Here is an 18,862-nt window from a genome sequence, read left to right on the forward strand (position 1 = left end):
GTACCCAATCTATGTTTGGGTAGTTGAAGTCTCCCAGTATGGTGGTATTTTGTGATACATTCATATCCTCCAATGTCTTCAGGAAGGCTGACTGGGGTTCCTGAGATTGGGAGGGTGGTCTGTAACATGCTACCAGTTGTATAGCAGTTTTGCCTATGGTTAGTTGCACCTGTATGGTCTCTGATGCTTCATGTGTTGCTACTAACCTATGGACACTCCCCCTCCCTTTGTGGTTCGGCCCGGGTTTTGGGGCCGAAAAGCATGATACGAGGTATAGCCTGGTAGCGCTGGGGTGCTCTCAGGAGCCTTGAACCAGGTTTCAGTTACTGCACAGACGTCTATGTTCTCCATACTGAGGAGTGCATCGAGTGCCTGCATCTTGAGATTTAGACTTCTGGTGTTGAGCAGCATTACCCGTAGTTTTTTTCCATTTTTGTTTTCTAAGGAGGTGGGTTTGTCGTTTGAGCCTTACCTAAAAAAGGCACTATGGGGGGTGGCAAGAGCCTTAGCCAATATCCGGAAGCCCAGTGGTGACAGGTGTAAGCCATCCCTTGCAAAGCAGCGTGGCTTGTCCAACACGTCATCCCAGGCAGACAGACATTGGATCCCCTTAGAATGACACCAGTACTTGAGCCAATTATTAAAGCTGATCATCTTGTCTTTGTATTGTGGCATCATTCTTGGTGAGGGCAAGATGCTTCTCAGGGTCAGGGTCATACCAGCCTGGGCTACATAATCGGAGAGCTCCTCTGTGTCTCTTTTCATGTAGTCCAGGGAGGTACGTCTCAGGTCATTCACGCCAGCATGGACAATGACGGAGTCATATTTGTACTTGCTTTGGAGTGACCTGAGTGCATGTGTTATGTGGCGGATCCTAGCTCCCGATAGGCAGCTCACAGTCACCCTCTCCTTGTTCAGCCTGGTAAGCGGGACATCAGTGTGTCTGACTATAGAGTCACATCTCTCACATGTATTTGTGTTTGTTGGGAGGAGGAGAGGGTTGTCTGTGTACATGAGACAATTGTAGCATTGTCTCAAGATACCCAGATTAACCAGCTGAACTGGAGAGGACGCCAATAATCTATCAGTCGACATGCTAGAACAGTATAAGGGAGTGCTGTGCCTTTAAGGGAAGTGGATATTCACAGGGGTGGTAGGCGGATGTAGTGCTTTACTTAGTATGAGAGTGCTTACTTAGTAGAGAAGTTTTGAGAACAAGTGCTAGGCTTATAATATAGTGAGTAGTCTGATTATACTAAGAGTAGAGCTTCCTTAAGGGAAAATTTGAAGAGCAGACTTGGCGGAGCCAGAAGAAGTTTTAACCTTGTTTAACCGGCATTGCGCTATGCTCACAATCGTGCAAAGCCGCGCAAATGCAGATTTTAAACAGGGAACTACAAACGAGCTAGAAATGGTCCCAAACAACCAATTACTACAGCTCTTGTGCTGAGGTCACTTCCTACAGGGACAGGTAGGCTGCTCAAGGCTCCCCACTCTCACTGGTGAGCAAAGAAACGTCCTTCTATCCAAGTAAGGTAATGGACAACACAGGAACTACACCACAGCCCAGAATACAGCAATGCCTGCAAACTTGTCTAAACTAGTCGAGGAGAGGCGGGAAAACAAGGATTATTTTTTTGTTTTTTTGATAGAAACACACAGAAAATGCAGAAACAGTGATAAATCAGTACACAGGCTAGTACACTTTAGTGGGCAGCCTCAACAGTTAAATTAAACAAACAAACCAACGTTCGATCAAATTCGACTTAAAAGTAACTTTAAGTGCAGATTTTAAAATAATACAGCAAAACAGCTAAAAACAGTTTAAGCTTGTTCAGGGTAAGCTACAGAAGCTATTCCAAGTAAAAAAATAAACAGCAAAGATACTTAAATCCAGAAAGTAGTCGCTTTTCTGAGTTCTCTGTAGCTAGGACCACTCTGCAGGACCACGAGGAGCTTTTAAGTGCTCCTTTTTAGCATCAGAACAAATAATGGCAGCACTGCATGTCTGAAAAGACCCTTGTTTAGACAGCTAATGGAGAAAAAGCTTTCTCTAAGTTGGGTCTGCCCTGAAGGATCAACCTTCCTGTGAATGTGGGAGTTCCATAAATGCTACTAAATTTGTATAACAAATGTAAGGAGTATCTAATTGCAGAATAAAACTAATTGCAGATGTTCCAGAAATGCTTAATAAAAAACAAAGATGTCCATTACTGTTACCTGACAACTTTGCTTATTGTCAAAACTGAGTAACGTTATACTTTACTAATCAAATAATGTATTATTATTAGTAACTTAAAACTACGTTGGAATGTACTTTTCATTTTTTTTTTTTTTTGCTTGTAATGTAATGACATTTATGTAACTATGCTTGGAATGAAATGTAATTGTGCTCTTTGGACATCCCACTTCAGGTTTGAAAAGAGCTTCTGCCCCAGTCCTTTAACCTGTATGTCAACTAAATATATAAATACAATTGGAATTCAGAGCAGTATTCTAGACATGGACACACCGTGTCTAGTGTGCAACAGAGGTATTGATGGCTGACTTTTGCTGCTGTGGAGCCCACATTACTATTTATGGGTCTCGGTACCCCTTTGTTCTATGCCACTACATCGACACCAGCAAAGCATAATTTAGCTGAGATACATTTAAAATGCCCAAATCTTTTTTCATGTGCTCTAGGGTTACCTTTTCTTACACACATTTCTTGCAGTTATACCTTCTGACAATTGATAACTTTGTACTTTTTACACTGAATACCAGCTGTTGACTTCATACCCATGTCGAAAACTACAGCAGGTCACAAGGTGAGCGCTCACTTTTGATTCTGTGATGATCAGAATTTTTTTGGTTCTTTACCCACTTCAGGTGCTTAGACCATATGTCAGCAGTGACACTGCAGTGCAGTACTTGATAGAGGGGAGATTTGTAAGGAACTCAAGATGACTTAAGTCTTGTAGGCATTTTATACCTTGCCAGTACCCACTCTTAGACCGTAACTGCTCTCCTGAGGAGGGTTATGCCAGTCAAGCCCAGGAAGAATTTTTGTTTACTCATGCAATCGTCCAGTTCCAGTCTGAAGGAAGATAATGCATCACCTTGCCTAATTTGCAGTGGGATTTTATTCTAGAAGTGGTTATTGTACTGTGTAATGAACTATTTTGTATTTATCTTATGGTGAAGATTTACATCCCTAGTTCTGGTATCAGTGGGAATATTTGATTTGTTGATCTATAAGAGATTTAGGACCACTGGATCTTGGATTTAGGACCACTGGATCTTTAATGGGCCAGAAGGCAATGTGTAGCTCTCCCCTCAAGAATCTGTAAAATATTGAAAAAAGGGAGGGTGCTTCCAATCTTTTTTTTTTAGTAACGTAAGTTTTTTTTAAGCCACCAATCTTCTTAGTTAAGAACTTCTGGTGTCTTTCTAGTTGTTTGATCTGTCTAATGAGGTACATCCCAAAGGTGGCATTGTAGTCATCAGTTGACCTATTCAGTGCTGAATATTGGGGGACAATGACTTCTTTAGATCTGGATGATATTCCTTTATCAATTAGCTGCATGTAGTAGAAGAACTTGCTGATTACTGTCATTAAATGGTCAAAGGAGAGGAAATTGTCAACCTAGGTTCCAAGGTCTCTAACTACTCTCACTTTGGAGTTTGATATTGTCTGTGTTGTATACTGGGAAGAGGGCTTCTCTGCCAAATTTGACAGTATTCCTTTTTTTAGCGTTTAATTTGATCCCACTTTTAGTAACCAGGTATTTGAGAGCAAGTTCTTGCTGAACCAGGTGAGCATCAGAAGGGGGCTTGACAATGACTCCCAGTTTACAGTTGTCTGCAGATTTGGTTAACCAGAGGTCTTTAATCATGGTCTGAAGATCAGAAAAGTAAATGCAGAACAAAATAGGTCTCAGCATTGAGCTCTGTAGAACACCACTGGTTACTTCATACTCTCTGAGTCACTTCCTACCTGCACTGGATGGGTTCGTCTTCCAACCAGTTTGCTACCCATCTTACCAGACAGGGATCTATTTGTAATGCATTAAGCTTACTATGATACCTTGGAGGACGGTGTCCGATGTTGTGTGGACAGCATAACAGCTGTCGACTACCTGTGTTAGCGTTTCAAAGTAGTTCATCATATTCATTAGACAAAATCTACTTTTGACAGAGCCAAACTGTTGCTGTTCCAGCTTGATGAGATTTTTAGTATTATAGTTTGAGTCCGTTATAATTTGTTAGATTACTTTGCAAATAAGACATGTCAGGCTGACTGGCCTGTAATTCCTGGGCTCAGTGGTGAGGCCACTGTTATGAGGTGGCATCACGAGTGCTATGCACCTAACCTCTGGGACAAAGCCAGTAACTAAACACAGGTTAAACAGTATAAAACGTGCCTGTGCCTGAGCTTGTCTAGTGCTGTCTATCAAAAAGCCAGATATATTATCAGGTCCCATGGAGGAAAGTTAGAGATTGCCAAAAATACATGTTATTCAATGATCATGTGGAGTCTTGAAAGATTCATGGATAAGTAGGATATGAATATTTGTCTATGGAGTAAAATTCACGCTGAATATGTTTGTGAGTATGTTGGCAGTGTCTTCTGAGTCAGAGTAGGTGGTGCCGTTATGAATAAGTTCAGAACAATGTTGAGTATTATTTCTAAATTTCCTAATATAGCTGAAGAAGAGTTTGTAATTGTCCTTGGTGTCCAATGCTAACCAAGGTTTTTAGCTGATTTTCTGATGGTATTCTTAATGCGAGGGTGTTGTATACTTTGAGTTTTGTTTTCTTTTATTGTAGGGTTTATTTATGTTGGCAGTCTACCGGAGGTGCTTTGTTTCCCATTTATTTTTAGATTTGGTTGGGACTGCTTGTCTGTACGTTTGTCTAAGTGAGTGTATGTACTTCTTTTATCATGATGTACGTCATGACTCCTTGCTAAATGTATTTAGTCTGCTTAACTGTTGAGTTGTATCCTCTGTTTTACATTTGTCTTATTGGCTGGATTTTTGCTGTTAGAATGCGTTATTATCAGTTTTTACTACTATGTATTAAATTCTAGTATTTCTATTAATTTATGTGGAGCTTTTCTCCCCGGGCCTCCGCTGTAAATGGACCTGGTCCAGTTGGACTGTCCCAGTTAACAAATGTAAAATAAAAAATAAAAATAAATACCTGTTGTGGCAATGTCTGGAGTGGTTTTGATACAAGTAAATTTTGAAACTTTGTGATAGCATTTGAAATCCTACCCAAGGTGCTTTGTTTTTAAATTTCCCGTTGTTTTCTTAGATCTGGTTGGGATTGCAGGTTTATGTATTTATCTAAGTGGGCATATGATGCTACCTGTTGTGGTGCTGATATAAATACATTTTGTAGTAGAATTTGAAATACATGAATTTTGAGAGATTGGTTTCAACGGGTTTAGAGATTTTGAAGATGAAGGTCATAAGTTTATGATCCAACTTAAGTGAAGAAATATATATCAAGGGAGTAGTAGAAGAAGAAGATACATTTTTAAGGACCTCATCAGGAATATTATGCCTTCTAGTAGGTTTATTAACAACATGGTCCGAGTAGTAGAACTTTTAGGGCTCTCTTACATTGGAGGTGTAGATACTCAGTTTATTGAGAGGTAATTAAAGCCTTCCAAAATTATGGAGTTCTTGTTGTTATGGAGTTCATCAAGTACGTTTAGGAACCTTACATGATTTTTAGGGGACATAGAGGGTGTCCTGTAACAAGCTATAAAGTGATAGCTGGACATTTTAAGTGTGATTTGGAGCTCAGTGAATTCAGTTTGTGGAGTCCATGAAAATTTATCTGGAGGTGGTGTGGTCCTTAACAAATATGGAGACCAACACCATGGCGATCGGATCTGAAGGCATGGTAGGTGGAAAACCCAGGTATGAAGACAGGGCTTTCTAAACATTTAAACCAAGTCTTACGAGCTATACAGATGTGTTCGAAATGCAGAAGATCCTCAAGGTCAGGCACTTTGTTATTGAGACTTCTGGCATTAGTCAAGGCCACGTTAATATAATCCTGTTTTGGATTTGTTATGTTTGTTACACTGGAGTGCCCTTTAACAGGACTGTACCAAAAATGGCAGTGTGGGGGCAGTGAAGGCTTTGCCACTGTGCTGAAGCCGTGGAAAGAGAGGTGATGGCCATTCTTTGTAAAGCAAGTAGAACTGTCGAGCACCTCCTTGCATACTGACATTTACTGGATTCCCAATTGTTGAAACCATTTATCTTTTCTTTGTACCTAGGCATCATTATTGAAGGAAGGATGTGACTCGGGACCAGAATCTTGTGTGCATTTATGACAAGTGTGGAGAGTAGTGACTTGTCTCTCTGCATATCCCATCAATGTTTGCATCTCAAATCGTTCAAGTTCACTCAGAACACCATCATGCCCTAGACTTGTTTGTTAGGTGAAAGAGTCTTAAGTACCCTTGATGTTGGAGATCCTGGCACTTGAAAGACCAGCTGCTGTCACATTCCCCGGGATTTAATAAAATCTGTGTAGGCTCCGTGTAGAGCCTACATGGAATGTATCCATGTACACGGCCATGGTTCCCCCTCAGCAGCACACCATGCCTTTTAATCATGGTGCACCGCTGAGGGAGAGCATAGTAATAGGGATATTGAATCTGTGTAGGCAGAAGTGTAGAGGCTGGTCAGATGTACATGGTGAGGCTCCCTGTAAATGTTACTTGCTACTGTTGAAACATGCTGTGTATTAATAGTTTGTGTTTTAAATTTATAATTTTTTTTAATGTTTGTTTGAGCAGTGTGGCACAGAGCTCAAAATGCCAAGTGGTGCTCTCAAATAGACAGCTGCCAGACATCTAAAAATAGTAACCTGATGTAATTAATTATGATATCTGTTTTTTTATGTTGTTTTTTTCCCTTTCTTTTTTTCATATTTTTTTGTAATTACTGTTTACACAAAGTGGTGTGCAGCAATGGCCAAGCCACACTTACACATAGACAGCAGACACCTGCCAGACCCACTTACACATAGACAGCAGACACCTGCCAGACCTCTAAAACTAGAAACCAAATGTAATTCATTATTTATTTCTGCTATTGTTTAAGCCCGTTTGTGTGGTGCATTGCAGTTGCTTAGTAGTGTATGTGAAGGTATACTACTTTATATACTATCCAGGTAGCTAAATGGGGAGAGTGATAGTCTAAAGCTTTGTAGGACCTGGGTTTGCATCCCTAGCACACCTATCATTTGTTGAATGTAATGTAAAATGTATTTTAAATTAAAATCAGTATTTTTACAATTAGGAGAGCTGCACAATGTTAAGCACTGCTTAAGCATGGTATACAGCTAATACTGTTTGCGTGTTGCTAAGCTTCACTAAAACCACAGTTGTGTGAGTTTTTGTGACACTCTGCTTCACTTAGCTGGTTTGCGCAATGCTAAGCAACATGTTGCTTTTTTGAATGTTGCTAAATGACGTGTAAGGGTGGGAAAACAGGCTATATTAAGGCCAATAGGTGGGAATTCTGCACCCATTTGTTGGAGTCTGCTTATCTGCTGATATGACAGTCAAAGGCGGTGTTGGGTGTGCACTTTCGGGCGCAGAGATGGGGCATGCAGGATTCCAGAGTTTTTGTTGGGCTCCTCATACACAGCTATGAACCTAGGTTGTTGCAGGGATGTTACCAGGGATCAGAATGTAAGACTGAGGCCTGGGAGAGTTTGGCCAAGGAACTTACCAGTGCTACTGGTGTCCCCTGCACTGGTGAGCAGTGTTGTTACCACTATGATGACCTGAAGTGGAGAAAGAGGGGAACACTGGGCACTTGGGACCAAGAGGCTATAGCTGGGCATGCTTCACAAAATTTTTACATTGTTTTACAAAAATACAAGCTGAATGTGTGAAAAACTGGTATACATAATTGTGTGCTTCTCTCCCAACAGGGCAGTTGAGAGGAGTTGCAATATTCAGTCCTGTGCCAGGCATCTGGTCAGATTGTGCTGTGAGTGGTTATATTATGCTAACTGTAGTGCAATAAGCAATAAAGAATAAAACATTTACTGCAATAAAGAATAAACAATAAAACTGTAGTGCAATAAATGAGCAATTAGAACTATTAGAACTGTAGTGCAATAAATAAATGAGCAATTAGAACTATTAGAACTGTAGTGCAATAAATGAACAATAACTGTATTGCAGTAAACAATAAACAGTACAATAACAGTAAGCAAAAAGGTCTAAAGCAGGCATGTGGTGTCATAACATAATTGCACCAGAGCTGTATGCATTGCCTGTCTATGGTAAGGTTGCTGCAGTCAAGTGTGCAAATGTAATAGCTGTAGAATGCAAAACTAATGGCATGGAAAATGTATTGATTAACTCATAGTACAGTTCAATGCTGTTTCCAGGCCAATTTCAGTCACATAATGCTCTTGTTTTCTTTCACACCAGGAACAAAAGGTATATGGGTGAGGTAGCCCACTTTATGAGCCATTAGTGTGTGTGTAGATTTCGCAGATAATTATCAGCAATACCAGTAAAGTGTTAAGCAACATTGTGGTTTCCTAAATAAATCTGCCTTAATATTTGCAGGAGAACTGTAGTCATTGCATGTCTGTTCTAGATTGCTGCAGTCATTTTGTTACATTATTTGCAGATTCCTTTGCAGTTACAGCTGTTGGATTCTACTCCCATGCCTGCCAACTAAGTAAAGTAGACCGCCATTATGCCTTAATGTACACAAACATGGCTCTCGAGTGTCACCATTTTTCGTAATGTAATTAGAACTGCCTAATCTGCCTGTGACATGATTACCAGATAAATGATTACCTGGAATGCAGTGTATTACTAAATCCATTTACAGAACACCTTGGTAGTTATACAAGTCCACATTTTGTGAAACTGTTCTGTGTAGCTGTGTACCTGCATTTGTTACTGCTTAGCCCATACTGTCCCATGCTAACAGCTTGAGAGATATGTATGGTGTACATCAGCTGTAGAAGAGTTGTACTCACTGTACGCACAGCTGACACTACACACCTGCTGAACTATGTATTACCAGTGTTTTCAGGGATATCCTCTGTGATGTCACTAATGATATGTTTTTCTCTCTCTTCCCACTCGTTATATTTTTTAATTTAATTTATTATGATTTAATATTAGTATACTTTAACTATATTTTGTTAAACTTTATTATTGTTATTCATTATTATGATTTATATTAAAATATTTTGTTTAACTATATCTTGTTGAAATTTAATTTATTATGATTCAGTGTTAACATTTTGTTTAACTGTTTTGTTGGCCTTACTGTTTAATTCATACTGGCTTGCTGTTAACATACTGACTGCTATGTTGTTTAATGGTGCGTGACACTAATATATATTAATATGTATCTGGATTAATAACTATTATGTTACATTGTGTTAATACTAACATTGATTTGGTTATTACTAAACTTAAGTTATTATTCTAACTACTTTACTACGGAATGTCAAGGTAGGCCAGTTCCACCTATCTTGCCTCCTCTGGCCTTGGTACCGGGTCCCAGCACATCTGGAACCCAGCCTGGTGCTGCCCCTGCACTACCTGCAACGTCGAGTAGTACTGCCCCACGGGATGGGGTCCTGCCCCCCTCTGGGAATCAGTGGTGGAGGGAGTGTTGTCACCCTTGACAAAATGCCAGGTTTGGTGTGCGGTATCTTCCTGTATGGGTTTGGACAATGCCTGCGTCTGATGGAGAGCATGCTGGCCACCCTGCCGGTTCGCCCTGGAGCCCAGCGTCCACCACTGCCACCCTCAGGGCAGTGACAGAGCAGTGCCAACAGTCCCGGGGGGTGAGTCACACTGCTGCCTTGTGGAGGCACATTGAACTGAGATTCCACAACACCCTCCCCATCCAAGATGTTCACCCCCCTCTTGTGTCACATACCACCCCTGTCTGCTGTCTTCTCTGTCTGCAAAAGCTACCCAGCTTATCTTCCCCATATGTACATATGTCCCTTTCCCCAACATTCAATTCTCACTGTAAACAAGTGAGTCTGCCCCCCCCCCCCCAAAATATTGTCCAATACATAGCTCTCCATTTCGCACACATGTCCACTGGACACGCTATTATGTTGTTGTCCCCTTTCTCTCAGGGGGTGATAGTCCAAAGTCATCTACAAAATCTGTCAAAGTGCACAGTTATACAATAAATGGATTGCTATGATTCTTTCCTATACCCTTCCTGCACATACCTACCTGCCTTTCAGTATGTTTTTCCCCCTGATTGCACCCCATTTCACCAATTTCCTATAGCCCCATTTTTCTTTTCTTTATATATTTTAGTGTGACGCTGCATGGTGCACCACATCACAGAATTTCTTTTAGCTTAGCTAAATGGAGCTGTATTGATATGTGTTTTTTAAATCATCTTAAATACATACAAAATAAACACCTGTTGTCTATTTTGAACTCAAGATCATCACACCTGCAGACCACTACATTAACCTGACATGCCACAAAGCTGTTAGTTAAAACAGGTGGTTTAAGCAAAACATAGTAATTGCAAATTGCACTCATTAAGCATGATTAAACAGAGCTGCGCATCACGCCGCCTTGCACAAACTTGCTTAAAGATAAATGGAAAAAACTGGGCTTGCACCTTGGAGTATGGTGCAAGACTACACCACTAGAAAACCAAACACATAATAGTAGATGTAAGTGAGGTCTGTGAAAGCAGGCAAATGTGCCCTTTTATCAGCAACATTTAGAACTACACATGCTAAGGCATTAATGGCAAAATACATGTTCAACTGGGACCCTGGTGCAGAAATACATCCATATAACGCCATGCACACAATGTTGGATGTAAAAAAAAAAGTATGTCACAGCCTGTATCTTCTTCTTTCGGCTTTTCCCGGTTAGGGGTCACCACAGCAGATCACTTGTCCGCTCATGATTGGTAGTGGAGTTTTACGGTGTCGAGTTGCCAGCCCGGCGCCCAAACTTCCACAGAAGGCATGCACATGCACGCACCCACACCTAGGGCCAATTTAAAGTGTTCAATCCACCTACAGCATGTCTTTGGGATGTGGGAGGAAACTGGAGTACCCGGAGGAAACCCACGTGACCACAGGGAGGACATGCAGACTCCGCACAGAAGACACCCCAGCCGAGGATCGAACTGGAGAACCTCTTGCTGTAAGGCGACAATGCTAACCGCTGCACCATATATCTTGCAAATGCAAATACACTTGCTGTAGAAGTGACTCAATAGCTCAGTCTGTTAAATGCATTGCAAACAGTACATTTTGCCATACACAGTCCTGCAGATGGAAGTCACAGGCCTGCAGCTAGGAACACACTTTACATATACCTGTGGCAAAGCTATAAGCATGAAGTGCCATGTCATGCATAAATATGTATTCACAGAGTATTTCAACTTTGGTAATGCAAATGAGGGCCACTAATGTCCGAGTGCACCACACAAGCCTTTCAAACTCACAGTGCAGATTAGCACAGCTGCACAACTAACATACACATTTGAGGTCCCTGCTAGCAACAAGGACTGCCAGCATACACATTCCAAATGAGTGCCAGACTGTAACAAATGGCCTGACAGTTGCCCATATGGTGAGCATATTCTTATATTTATCCCCTATGTTGCACAAGGACACAACAAACATGTTGCCTAGTACTCTGTTAATGATACAGTTGCCTAACATATTTACCATAAACACATGCCTTAATTGGAGTGGAATGGGTACCCTCTGGCTCTGCCTTTACAACAAAGCTGACACAGCCCCCACAGTTACTCCTACAGCTTGTTGTCCTCCAAAGTGTTCACACACTCTGCCTATGCCTATTACCTGCAGCAGCAGTTGCAGCCTGTAGCACACACATCTCTATGTAAAAGTTGCTGCTACAGACGTACCCTCTGTGATGATGTAGTTTCCTCACACTAGGAATGTCCAGCACAACATATCAGAACATATCAGAAAGTGCTTCTAATCTACATGAAGGCCTTATACCTTGTACAATGGTTGCAGGTCATTGGCTGATGATAGTGCAAATCAGCTGTGTTGGCTGCAATTAGCATTTCAGAACCACAGATTGGTTAAGAGGCAATAACATGTTAATGAGAAGCATGTTAAGAAGGCAAACAGCTGGCTATGGGGAACCATTCTGTTTGAGACTTCCCTCACACAGAGCATGTGTTTGCTGAAACTGAAATATCACCACATATCAACAGGAGTATTGCACTCCAGCAGGTATGTAGACTTTTTGTTTGCAACAGGATCCAGATGTGTGAATATACTTATGAGGAATAGGGATTACAACATTAAGCCGTTCTTAGAACTGTGATAATAACACATCAGTGATCTACAGATTTGTTATATGCATGCAGAGGATGTGCAATACATCAAAGGTGGAATGTCTACTGTCAATGCGGCACACTGGTCTTATGGGACTGTCCCTTTATAGTGGTTGTAATAGCACACTGGTATTTGTTTGGCACCGTTATTTTGACATATTATCATGAGGTTTGACTCTGGGGGACACATTACAGTAGACACCAGTGTTGGCCGTATGATCATACAGCAGTTTCTGTCATGGCATACATGGGAATACCTTACTGTTGCTAGTATCTTAGTTGTATCCACATGGTTACTATGTTTGCACACTGTGGAATATGACGTGTGATCAAGCAGTGGATACTGACAGCCATTCTGTACTTGCTGTATCTCTACATAGAGATAGAGAGAGTGTGTACTTCCACCTATATGATCCTGGCATGTTTCCATGTTGTTGTCTTTCAAGAAACGTGTATCCAAGACACCATGTAACTTTCACGGATGCAGAGAATGAGATAATACTGGAAGGCCTCCGTCAACATCATGAACTACTACTGTCCAGGGGGAGGCACAACAGGGAACAGTGAGTGGCACTGTGGGCTGACCTTGTCCATAATGTGAATGCCACAGGTCATCAAAGCAGGACATATGAGTAGGTTCGACACTGCTCAATGGACATGATCAACGCTGCACACAGAAGAGCAGCAGATGTAGCTAGGGATTGTGGCATCAACGGTGGGGGGCCTGCAGTGTAACAACCACGCTCAGCAAATGAGGAATTCCAGGCAAATCTAGGCACCCACGACAGCCCCCAAGTGTCCATCACACCGTACACCATGGATGTGGGTGCCACAGTTTCCATGGCAGAGAAACATGCAGGTAATCTTAGTTTGATTAGCATTGCAATATGGTAGCATTGTGTGTTGGGGTTTTCATACTCTTACGTGGGTGTCAGGTCTTTGTTGTTTGGGGGAGGTTTAACTGCAGTTTGTCATGCGCAGATTTTGACCAATATAACAATTAACACAGTAGCTACTGTAAATGTGAGATATAGGGACACTTTTCTTTCATGTGGTGCAGCTTGTGGTAGTACTGACATTACCTCTCCCTCAGTTTTCATAAGTCTGTCAGGTATCACACAAGGCAGTAGTCCTGCTCCTCATAAGCATGACACTGTTTTGTTATATATATATATATGTACAGGTTTACAGCAATGCAATCTCTAAAGTGTCATCTCAGGCCTGCTGCCTGGATTGCTGTACTGTCGGCATGATTGCCAACTGCACACATATTGTCTGACTATACACGTTAGACTCATACCTATGCCTTGTACACTGATAGATGTAACAGTATTATCAGGACATTACAGATTGTCATATGTGTCAACTGTGCAGAGTCTTCACAAATGTCTACAGTGTACCACATTGTTGCTGATGAGATTGCTGTGTAAAGAGATTTTACTTACAAGTAACTATAGCTGTTAGTGAGAAGAGTAATGTCCTGTTGTTCTACTGTGTGAGAGTTTAACAGGTCTGTACTAGTGACTACAATGTATAGAGCTTTACATATATTGTAACATAATACTGCAGAGCATAATAGTGCAGGTATTAATGTACTGCTGTTTCCTTTCTTATGACAGGTGACCAGGGGGGTTGGTGTGTGTCCCCTTCATAACCTAATGTCAGTGTCTCTTCAGACTCTGATGGTGGCCACAGTGAGACACAGTTGGGGGGTTTTGGGAATTGACTGTGTCCTAGAGGTTGACATCTCTCTTCTGCCGTCATTGTCACTGCACACAGTTAACATACACACACATGTAGGGCTAGCACTGAGCTCGACTGTGTGCACGCACACACTCGCACACCACTATCAAATGCAGGTCACCTATAGACACGCACATAGTACGTTTCTATGGTTCATCTTATCTGCTTCCATTTCTGACTCACACACATGCTGTCAACCTTTTGGGTCAGCCTCTGCTCCCTACACCCCAACACAACACCCTGTGACAGTGATGACTCTTGTACCATATCCATGTCATCCTCACCATCAGTGCAGGAAATGATGGTATGTGTCTGATGCACAGGGTGACTATATAAATTAACATGTCCTATATGTAATGCATTGTTGTTTTGGCATGCCACTTGTAGTTGTTACTGATGGATACTGTATTGCTGACATTTGTAATGAGTAAGCCACATAATTATGTGTACCTTATGTTGTATGATGCTGTAATGGCTTTATATTTACACAATGAAAGGTGTGTCACAGACCTGTTTCTGTTTCAGGATTCGGTTGGGGAGACCTATGGATACACAGCAGTAGTAAAGCCATAGACATCACCACACAGGATGGAATGTCAACACAGAAGAAATATGTCTTCAGCAAGGTACAGCACTATAGGTGCATGGCTCTATAGGTTCATATGTGCATAACAGGCTAAGCAGGACAGTGTGATCATTCGGCATACTCATGCATCCCTAATCTGTGAAAAGGTCTGATACCCTTGATAAGTGTCACCAGGGTTTTGAGAGTTAACACATCTGCCAAGCTGTGTGATGGAGATGACCCATCAGCAAGTTTTGTGTGTCCAGTACAGACATTTATCCAACACCAGTTATGATTGTCTTGTTCTGCATCCCATTGTGTAACCTGAGCATGATGTGTGTCACAGCAGAGGTGTGCTTCACATGCATGGGGTGCCTGTTTCATACAGGGTCTACTGTCTGTGTTACATGCTGGAGAGACAGGTATGTAATATTTATACCACAGTGACGTTGTAGGTGTGCAGAATAGGTATGATATGTGTTAGTCCTGTCATGGATATGTGGGAGGTACACATTGGGATCTGACCTCTCCCCTGTATGACAGCCATACAAATCCCCTCCAAAGCATTTAGGAGGCAGACTACACATATATGGTCTTGACACAGACTCCATAGGACATGCTATGTACACTGTGTATTGGTGTATCATGGAACCTGTGTGGCTGCTACAGTTGTAAGATCTGCCTGTGTAGTGACATAGCAAGGGTGCCATTGCACACAATGATGGGTGTGATGAGCGTCACATGTAGTATAGCAATGGCAGTCTGGGATTTACATTACAAACCTTTCTGTATAGGTTGTACAAAATTAAATGCATCCCCACATCTTACCGACCAGTGACAGTCAAAGGCTATATTACTCTGTATCCATACCTCCATGAGTAATGGCTCAACTGTGTGTGTTGTGTGGACACTATAATATTTTCCAGGGGTGGGTGACTTTCCAAAGGATAGTATTGTACAGTTATTGGCATTTAGTATTTGTTAGTGGCTCAGAAAACACCTGAATGTGTGTCCCAGGCCACCCTGGATAACTGTTGGTTCTGTGTGGGATTCGGTGACAACTCCTAAAATGCAATCTCCTGCTAATGTAGTCAGTCAGAGTTCACTGACAGTGGCTGTGACTGCAGAGAGGGAATGGCTAGAAGGGGTACGCCATTAATGATGTCTAGGGAAATCCACTGGTGAGTGGCATAGTTGCAGTGTAGGTGTCTCAATGCTATCTTGCCAGGTTGACTGCCAGACACTTGTCTATCCACCAGCTAACATAACACTCTGTAGATAACCGACACAGTTTCCAGCAAGGCTTGCTAGCTTAATATTGTCAAACACCTTGTCAGGCCATGGTAGGTGGTGAGTCATATTTCCTTCATCCATTGCATAGTGTAACACTCAATGGGGTTTAGAGTCGGTAAGTATGATTTGGCCTTGAGTAAAATAAGCAGTGTTTGGTCCAGTGTAGTACCGCTCGCATCCATGCCAACGTCTTTCATGGCATTTCATGTCACATAACTCGGATTTGGGAACATTGCTTGGCACTACATGCTAATTGTCCTTTGTGCAGTTCAGTATTGCAGTTACTGCCAGCATGTTGCAAGACGTGAGTCATCCAAGGTGTTTCTATAGATCACAGACAAACACATTAGGGAAGTGTAATATGTATACCCTGTGAAGGCAAGGTGTATATTTTATACAGATATTCCGAAGTTGTACTGGTGGGACACAATTACATTGTAAGGACTGTGTTAAGCATGGGAGTCAACAAAATTGCAGGTGCCTGGCAACTACTACTGCTGGTCTCACTGGCACCACTCTCACATAGGATACCATGCTCTGATACATTTTCTGCCATCACACACAAAACTTTACTGTGAAGCCCATGATAACAAGCAGGATGCAGCCTGTTTGTTCATCCATATAACTGCCCCATGTCATGAAAGGCTCTGTAGCCTTCATATACCCTTCTCCAGGTGGATATCTTGATTAGCAACCTGGGCACTTAGTTGGCTTTTGCATGTCTTATGCCTTCTGTTCCAGGATTGGTGGTATGTCACTAGGAAGTGACGAGGGGGATTAGGTGCACTGCTGTAGTGCCACTATATGATGTACAATGTCCAGTGACACAGATGTCAAGTCTTGCTGAAACAGTCTGCACTCTGGAGGTGAGCCATCATATGTGACAATTTTACTGCTAGTCTTGCATATTGCCCTTCAACAGATTACTGGTGGACATCTGCATGACATGGCCTTGAGGCCTACAGCAGCAGACTGGCCACCTTTGGCCAATGTGTGTCCACCTGCCACATGTCCTAGGCATATCATACTGTACAGGTATGTACTCTGAAGCACATGTCTTTGTTCCCACATCATGTCACACAACAACCAGTGTGCTGTCTGGTTGCTTGACAGACATCATACTCTTGCGAGGCCAACGTAATGTCAGCAAAGTTGAAAAAGTCCTCCGTGCATGCACAGACATCCACATCTCAGCAAGATGTGCCTAAAAACAGTGTATATCAGGGTGTCAACCCCAGGGGTGTGGCAGCATGACCCTAACTTTGCAGGACCTGCTGCTGCAATGTTGGGAGTGTCCCCAACCCACTACTCCTATGACACGCAATCACAATGTGTGGCAGATGTGACTGCATTTCAAACCTTGCTGCCATGGTGTTTTCCAACAGCAGTCATTACATATGGTAATGAGCATTATGCCAACATGCACAGCTCGCATCCTGCACCACTTGCACCCACATCACACACACCTGCATGTGCACAGCTCCTTACCAGACATATTGCCAAACAACAGACACCATCTGGAGTGCACAGTACACATAATAAGGCATGCACCACTCTCTCACCAGTGAAACACCCATGGCAAAACACAGCATCACACCTCATAGTCATAGATGATTACATTGTGAGATGCACTGATGTCTTTGTGAAGTGGCTACATATGGGAAATATTACAGATGGCTGTCTGTGGGTTGACACATAGGCCTTACCACACATTGCCGAAAATCACAGCATAAACATGATGCTGACATCATAGTTCCTGCAGGTATGTACGACTGGGGACATGCGTCATTGGCCTGTATGCAGACACATGGTTGAGTTTAGCCAGTCTGTGTCTCTCGCAGGTATGCGTATAGCTTTCAGCTGCAGTTGACCCTCACCTAGGATGATAGCTCCATTCACAATGACATTGATGGAAGTCAATAATTGCCTTCATGTGTGGAGTCATTGTAAGGGGATCTGTTACATGTCTACCTGGGATACCTTGCTCAACAGACCTCAATGCTTCACCAGCGATGGTCTTCATCTTACACCCCTGAGATTTGGAGTACCACCCACAGTGTATCTTAGATACACTGTTGAGGGTAAAGTTGTCAATGAGAACACAATCTTTATACAACATGATGATTATGGTGCTACACACCGGGTATGGCAACGCTGAACCCCACTCTGTGGAAGGTGTCCCCACCCTGGATTATATAGATGTGTGCAGTCAAGGATATCTGGTTCATTGCTGTGGACAGCACCACAACCATACCAGAGTACAAGTCCATCCACATCTTCAGACTTCAAAATGACAGTGTTGTATGTAATGCAGGTGGCATATACATACTCATTAAGGATAGATACACACCCAGATTTTGTGAAATACTGTGATTTTTCTGGAGACACTGCAGGTGCCATTCACTACTGGAGGGGTACATAATCAAGCAATAGCTGGTTACAGGGGCAGCTGCATGACTCCAGACACCCATTGTGTGTACATGTATGTATGTATGTATGTATTTGTTTCAAGATATATCATTACACTATGGTTTGGGGTGGCATTAAATGACCACTAACTGTGTTTCTTCATCATGCTGCAGCTCACTTGCCCAAAGGTTAGTCCAGGTCCTTTACTAAAATGCCCTGGAGCAGTGACGTGACATCCCCACACAGGGAACCAACATATTACATCATGAGTTTACCAATATGGGTGACTACTGCAGCCCCCCCCCCATGTGAGGTTCTCGCTGGTGGGATCTGGCCACAGATCATTCTCATTAGAACTACCAGCACTACCCCCTTTGCATACTATGCAGACATATATTTCAACAACGCCATTTATTACCTCCTGTGGGATGGATGACACAGCTTGACTGAACCTCCCCTCAAATAGGACATGCAAGTATGTAGAACT

At 42.2% G+C, this 18,862-nt stretch overlaps 1 protein-coding gene across 3 annotated transcripts in view; it reads left to right on the forward strand.

Annotated features, from left to right (window-relative positions):
* RAB43 (RAB43, member RAS oncogene family) overlaps positions 1-18,862 on the forward strand; it is a 298,241-nt gene that overhangs the window by 10,011 nt on the left and 269,368 nt on the right. The window contains exon 2 of one of the 3 annotated variants that reach the window (XM_044078091.1): positions 14,634-14,734. The exons of the other annotated variants lie outside the window; for them this stretch is intronic. Within the exon in view, the coding sequence (XP_043934026.1) occupies positions 14,702-14,734 (33 nt within the window). The 5' untranslated portion in view covers positions 14,634-14,701. The remainder of the gene's footprint in view (positions 1-14,633; positions 14,735-18,862) is intronic. 3 annotated transcript variants of the gene reach the window in all.

Source organism: Protopterus annectens, chromosome 7.part0 (genome assembly GCF_019279795.1).
Source record: "Protopterus annectens isolate FY-2018-M chromosome 7.part0, PAN1.0, whole genome shotgun sequence".
NCBI classification, from domain to species: domain Eukaryota; kingdom Metazoa; phylum Chordata; order Ceratodontiformes; family Protopteridae; genus Protopterus; species Protopterus annectens.